This window comes from Orycteropus afer, unplaced genomic scaffold, assembly GCF_000298275.1.
Source record: "Orycteropus afer afer isolate SDZICR_OR568_19922 unplaced genomic scaffold, OryAfe1.0 scaffold00025, whole genome shotgun sequence".
NCBI lineage: Eukaryota > Metazoa > Chordata > Mammalia > Tubulidentata > Orycteropodidae > Orycteropus > Orycteropus afer.
In genome coordinates, this window is record NW_006921612.1 from 9,104,435 (window position 1) to 9,111,994 (window position 7,560).

General features: G+C 38.9%; 1 protein-coding gene across 1 annotated transcript in view; it reads left to right on the forward strand.

The window, feature by feature from the left end:
• KIDINS220 (kinase D interacting substrate 220) overlaps positions 1 to 7,560 on the forward strand; it is a 183,065-nt gene that overhangs the window by 39,755 nt on the left and 135,750 nt on the right. The window contains exons 7-8 of the mRNA XM_042783667.1: positions 2,409 to 2,606; positions 4,139 to 4,237. Coding sequence (XP_042639601.1) covers positions 2,409 to 2,606; positions 4,139 to 4,237 — 297 coding nt within the window. The remainder of the gene's footprint in view (positions 1 to 2,408; positions 2,607 to 4,138; positions 4,238 to 7,560) is intronic.

Here is a 7,560-nt window from a genome sequence, read left to right on the forward strand (position 1 = left end):
CAAACTAATCAGCAGAAAAAAGAAAGCAAAAAAGAAAAAAACAAAAATAAAAAAAGAGAAAAAAAGAATCGGTGGAGGACAGGGCAGGGCATCCAGCTCCGTCTGAGCACACAGACTGTGATGGAGTTCCTGTGGGCCTAGAAGGTAGTTGGGAGTGAGGGATGGCTGTACCTCCATTCACCAAGCTGGTGTGGGGTATAAGAGTAACAAGAGCAATGATGTACCTTTTCAGTCTTGCAGGTCCTGAGTGTCCTTGGGGTTCCTGGAAAGCAGAATGTGTTTTAAGGCCCAGGAATCTGTGGGAGCACTTTATCTTTAAATATCCAAAATAGTCAAGGTGCTTTTTAAACCTTCAAAATGGCGGCACCCTCCAGACCAGCAAAAGTCCACAGCTCAGCCCACCTTTCTCTTCACCTTCTATATTTGTTCCCCAGCCACCGTGCACAGTCCTCCGTGCAGTTTCTGGCTAGCAGGTTGATTTTTAGGTTAATTCTTAGGACCTACCACCACTCGGGAATCTCCAAGCTGTCTGTGCCCTGCGGTCAGGATCGTTGCCAAACTGCAGCTCTGCCTGTCTCCTTTTTTGGTATTTTCACGCAAATTCTTCTGCTAGTTGGGGTTTAGTCCACTTCTATATCCTTCCCTTCAAGGCTCAGGGGTCCAGGATTATCTTTTGTGTCTGTGTTAATTGGTTTCCCTTTTCTTTGTTGAAGAGGGTCTGTGCAGTCTTTCTGCCTAGTCCGTCATCTTGCTGGATCCCCTTCTTCCAGTTTCTCTTTTATATATTGGCAGAAGCTAGTAATTACTGAGCTTTGATATATGGAAATAGAGCATGATTCTTTGGCATGTGTGGTGGTTAAGTTTGTCAACTTGGCTGGGCCTGGTTGATTGGCTGGGCAGCTGAATGTAGTTATTTCCCATGGTGAGATTGGTAATCAACTCCATGGTGGAATCTATCAGAGTGGCTGAGTAGCTGCTTTGGGTATGTGGTCTGCCTCCTGTGAAGAAACAGCTTTGGCAATGGTCTCTAGTTGATGGCATGCTTGAACCCTGCTTGTAGTTGTGTCAGTTGTTCAGCAGCCTGCTATGCTCTGCTGATCTTGGGACTTTTAATGGACTTGAATTAATGGCCTGCCAGGTGGTTTAGTAATACCTGGGCTGTGCCTTGTTACTTGTCGACCTTGAGTTTGTCAGCTTCAGCAGCCAGCAGCTGAGTGAAGAAAAAGCCTCCAGCTTCAGTGGGCTGGGAGCAGAAGGCATAGTTAAAGCCTAAGGCTGAGGGGCTTTCACCCAGCCCCTAGAGCCTGGCACTTTGAACTCGGACTTAAAGCCTCCACATTGTAAGAATAAACTCCTGCTTGTTAAAGCTATCCCATCTGTGGTATATTCCTTTCAGAGTGGCACTAGGTAACCAAAACAGCATCCATTGAAATAATACTTTTACTTGCCTATGAAAGTATTTGCTTCATCTGTATAGTTTGTGAAACGGATGAGTGACTTGTCTATAAGATTGTTGACTTAAAGAACTTGTCAGGAGTGTTATTTTAATATGTGGACTATGGATTTGTTTTCAGGGCTAATTAAATAATAGAGATATTCCCATATGCAAATTTTACGACATCTCAAAATAGATCAAAATCCAAAGACATGCATTTTTTAAAAGAAGCATTTAGAATGTGACAGTTTTGGAAAATGTGGTTTGTAGATCACAGTGAAAGACACATGAGTATGTTGTACTTTTCTTGAAGTATCCTATAGCTTCTTGTTCTTTGTTTGATTTCAGTTTCTCCTGTAGGTTTTAATTATTTTTTTTTTTTCACTTTGAAGTCATATTCTCCTCACTCTGGGTTATTTTATTTAGAAGTGTTGTTTAATTTTGAGTTGTCTGTCAACTATTTCAAGGAGCTCTGGTTGCATAGTGCCTCAGATATTTGACTCCTAACCAGAAGGCTGGCAGTTCAAACCCACCAGCCACTCCATGGAAGGAAGACTGGGCAATCTACTTTATGGGCAGTCTACTTCTGTAAAGATTTATCACCTTGGAAATCCAAAGGGGATCACTATGAGTGAGAGTTGATTCTCTGGCAGTGAGTTTGGGGTTTTTTTTGTCAACTATTTCATACTTTACTACATTAGTAAAAAGGGTTTTCTCATTTAAATGAGTCCAATTTCAGATTATCATTTAAAGAATTGAAAGTCACAACAACCCTACTGGTACAAAAGAATCTATTTTCAGAAATGAAAATCTGTCACATGGTCATTTTTGATATGTGTCTGGTTATTTTTAATTGGCATTTTGTTTGATTATACATCACATATTTGAAAATACCAATTTTAAGATTATCATGTAAATCATACGTTTTTAAGAATAAACCAATTTCTTGGGGTCCTTTTTGTTTGTTTTTTAGAATTCTATGACTGCGCTTATTGTAGCAGTAAAAGGAGGCTATACACAGTCAGTAAAAGAAATTTTGAAGAGGAATCCAAATGTAAATTTAACAGATAAGGATGGAAATACAGCTTTGATGATTGCATCAAAGGAGGGACATACCGAGATTGTACAGGATCTACTCGATGCTGGAACATACGTGAACATACCTGATAGGGTAAGTTATGTATTTAAAATTTGTCTTCTAATGGTAAATTCATGGACGATTACCTTAACTTCTTACCAACTTCTAAGATTCTGATATAGTTGTTTTAAGATAACATTTTAAGTTTTAAGATAGCAGCTGATTTGCAGTTTAGCAATAAATGGCAAAATATTTGTGCTCTTTGCCAAAATAGCCATTTCCAGAATTTGAAGTAGTGGGAAGATTGTTGTTTGGTAAATAAAATTTCAGGGCCAAGAGATGTCTTCATGAAGTAATGAACTTTATTTTAGCCTTGTACCAGGGAACGAATCAATCTTATATATTACAACCTTATAACTGCTAATTTGACTAGAATGTACATGGTTCTAGGAACCAACCTTCTTCCTTCATTGTAGTTGTAGACCCACTGATTGCTTTTGAGTCTGTCCCCAGCTCATGGTACACATGTACACAACAGAATGAAATGCTGCCTGGTCCTGTACCGTTCCCATGACAATTGTGGATAAGACTGTTGTGATCCACAGGATTTTCACAGACTGATTTTCCGAAGTAGATCACCAGGCTGTTATTCCTGGTTCATTTTAGTCTGGAAGTTCACTGAAATCGTTCAGCATTGCTGAAACATGCAAGCCTCCTCTGAGATATTGATGGTGGGTAGGCATGAGGTGCAGAGAATGGGATTCTAAACTGGTTCCTACTTCATGGAAGGCAAGAATTCTACTACTGACCCTCCACTGCTCTTAGCTCTAGCTTTGCAACTCACTTTTTTAGAATTTGTGGGTTTTTTTGTATATCATTATTCCACTAGAAACTCTGGTAGCGTAGTGCCTAAGGCACTTGACCGCTAACCAGAAGGCTGGTGCTTCAAACCCACCAGCCACTCATCGGGAGGAAGATTGGGCAATCTACTTCCATAGTGATACTGCCTCAGAAACCCAATGAGGGGTTGCTATGAGTCAGGTCTGACTTGACGGCACGTAACAACAACAACAACATCATTATTCTTAGAGACTTTTATTATGTGATTTCTAAATATTCAACTTATTTATTGACAGCTACAGTATTGATAGGAGCTCTGGTAGTGTAGTGCCTAAGGCACTTGACTGCTAACCAGGAGGCTGGCAGTTCAAACCCACCAGCCACTCCTTGGAAGGAAGATTGGGCAATCTACTTACGTAGTGATACCGCCTCGGAAGCCCAAGGAGTGGTCGCAAAAACAACAACAACACAGTATTGATTTATTTAATTGACATTTGTTGTGAGAGGTTACATTCAAAGGGAATGCTTATTCTGGGTGATTTGTCATTCTGAACTTTTGTCATGGAGTTTCGGAGCCCTCATTTTGAGGCATAAAATCTTCTGTTCCTTATTCTGAGGGTTAGTAATATAATAACATTAGTTAATTAAATTTTCTCTCTAATTTTGAGATAGAGACTTTTTCAAGTGGGTTTCAGGAAAAAATATAAAACTAACCTTAAATTTAAAACAGCGTTTATTCTTTCTCATCATTAATTCACCTTGTTTTCTGTGTTTTGGTTTTTTAGAGTGGGGATACTGTGTTGATCGGTGCTGTCAGAGGTGGTCATGTCGAAATTGTTAGAGCACTTCTACAAAAATATGCTGATATAGACATTAGAGGACAGGTATGTGTGATTACAGTGCTGTTGTTATCTTTGAGTATAATTAGTTTTGAATGTTGACAAATCATGATGTTGCTCTTCAAGCTTTACTCTGGAGATAAACTTTTAAGCCCTTATTTAATTGATGCCTATATTGTCATTAAGTTTCATTGCTTTTGCTTCAAATTTTTGTGCTAATGCCATGTTAGATTTAGGTAGAAATAAACCATGTTAATTTTAGGAAAAAAATCCTTCCCAAAGTTGTGAAGCTAGATAGGATTTTAAAGGATCTGATCAAGACCAAGTATTATGGGAAGGCTGGTAAGATGGAGTCCTATTAACAGACCACATGCTAGATCACTTTATCAACAGAGATTTTAAGAAACTCAGTAAAACAGATGCAAATAATGATACTGGAGTTATGAACAGCTAATGAGAAGATAAAGTATTAGATCCAGTGTAGGCGGTGAAAGGGAACAAGTTAAACGACTGGGAAATATTAAAAAACTTGCCCATCTGGTGGAACTGAAGAGAAGTCATTAGAAATACAAAGGAGGTTGAGAAGAAGGAAAGAAAAATAACTGGAACCTACAGACATTAAAGACTCAAAATAGTCACACAGGGAGTATTTTAAGGTGAGCTGGGGCAGCGAGTTGGGACAGAGATCATACTGGGAAATGCTACAGGACCTCCATAGCTTAAGCTGCCATAGAATCTGAAAGAGAGTTGGGGAAACTTTCTCCGAATAAACAGAACTCTAAATCCAACATATGGCAATGGGTTTGAGTCTAACTCTTAGCAACACTTTTTAGCACAGAGTGAATGAGACCTGGGGTTTTGTGATGTATGGATTTGCACAGAGGAGGGTGGCCCTTTGTCTTTTGGGGCGGCTGGCAGATTTGAACAGCAGAACTTTGATTGATGTCTGGGCGCCATCCTTGACACACTGCTCCAGACAAAGCCATGGGCTGCAGCTGTCCTTTCTGTGCCTGCATCACTGACCCAGTATTCTCACACTAAGCACAGAAAATAGCCTCTGGCTTTCTCCCCTGGGGATTGCATCTTGTGCTGATCTCCTTTCTCCTGCGCTGATTCATTGAGTGGATTCTGCCATAGTAGCCAGTTCCCAGGGCCACTGGCTGTACATAACTGGAGAGACCTCTACTCAGATACCTTATCTTCCATTCATTTTTCTACTATCCTCTTGCCCAATGTTTCTTCTTTCCTATCTGGTCACGTGCTCCATTGCCGTCTTGCTTTTTTTATTTCGTTTTTGCCAAATCATCACCTCTCTCACCTGCCCATTTTTGTTTTTTCTCTTTTTCTTATATTCTTTTTTCTTTTTCCTTGTTTCTTGTCAGCTATTTCTGTTCTATCTTTTCATCTCTCCTTCTCTCTGGCTTTTTTTTTAATTTCTTTTTTTCTCTTGGCCTCGTCCAATGGTACGAACATATAAACCCTCCACTAGTCAGCCGTAGCTACTACACTGACCACCTCACCCAACAGACAAGTAACACCTAGCTCCTGCACTGCAGGATCAGCAATAGATAGTGGACAACACCTGTTCATCCCAACTGTAAATCCTTTTCACGACAAATGGAGACCTGCATTTACATCCCCACCAGTGATTCTACCAACACAGAGAAAGCTGGAGAGCAACCCAGTACAGCTGAGGTAACAACCAGAGAAGTATGTCTGCTACACCCTTCCAGCTATAATAAAACAAAACCAGGTGAAACAAGTCAGTGCATAACTAACAAATAAAGGCAACAACTTCAAAATGTCTAGGAAACAACATACAATTTTAAATCAAACAAACAAACAGGACAAGATAGTAGAAACAAGCTAAAGAATCAGGAAATCTCTCTGAGGAAGAATAAGCAATAGAACAATCTGATAAGGAATTCAGAAGATATGTGTGTGTATATGTATGTGTGTGTGTATGTTTATATGTGTGTGTGTGTGTGTGTGACCATGTGGAGCATGTGACCAGATAGGAAAGAAGAAACATTGGGCATATAAATATGACCCTCCAAGAGCTCAGGGAAACCATAAACAGAAGCAATGAGAATACAGACAGTACTGTTGCAGAATTCAGGAAAATCATTCAAGAACAAAATAAGTGCACAGTTAGAAACCATACAAAAACAGCAATTAGAAATCTAGAAGATAAACCCTAAAATTACAGAGATAGATACTACATTGGAAGGACAAAAGTAGAACTTGCTAAAGAATGCATTTCCCAGCTAAAAGACATAAATCCCTTGATGCCAGCTTGTATGAGGAAAAATCAGAACAAAGATTTAAGAAAAAAAGAAAACCTAATAGAAAATTTCCCCTATATCATGAAAGAAGAAAAGATACCCATCCCAGAAGCTCAATGAACCCTATATAGGATAGACCCCAAGAGAAAGTCACAAACACATATCATAGTCACACTTTCCAAAACCAAAGACAAAGAAGGAATCTTGGGAGCAGCTCAGGAAAATGAAATATTAACTACATTGGGCAACCAATAGAACTAAGTTCTTATTTCTGAGCAGAAACCCTGCAGACAAAAAGGCAATGGGATGGCATATACAAAACCCTGAAGGACAAGAATTGCCAACCAAGAATTATATATCCAGCCAAACTGTCTCTCAAATATGAGGGTGAAATCAAGACATTCCCAGACAAACAGAAATTAAGGGAATTTGTAAAAAACAGACCAACCCTATAAGAAAAGCTAGAGGAAGTCCTTCCAATAGAAAAACCCACAACAGAGAACAGCAAATTAAAATCAGGACACTTGAAACCACCACCTATAAACCAAACCAGAAAAAGATTCTCAAAATAAGCTTACAAAAAAAATGTACATAGAGAAATAGGGGAGTTGATCCACAGATCACAGCGGTAACAAACCAAATAGAGGGAATAAAAGTTTTAATTACAAAACTTCCAAATGGAGAGGAAAATGGGCCAATATCTTTACAGAACAGACTGTTCATACTTTGGCAGATAGGAATTTACTTTAGTCTAACCACAAAGAAAATTAACAATCCTTCTAACCAAACTAAGAAAGAAGGAAATCACGAGGGCTTAGTAAGCACAGAGCCAACAATAATGAAGAAAAGAGAAAAAAACACTTGATAACAAAATGAACTCAGCACAGAAAAATATTTTGAACAAAGAGATCATGAGCAACACAATAAAAAACACAATAGAATGACAGCAATAAATTCATACCTATCAGTAATTGGTCTGGTTTTAACAAATTCCCTTAATTTCTGCTTATCTGGAAATGTTTTAATTTCACCATCATATTTGAGGGACAGTTTTGCTGGGTACATAATTCTTGGTTGGAAATT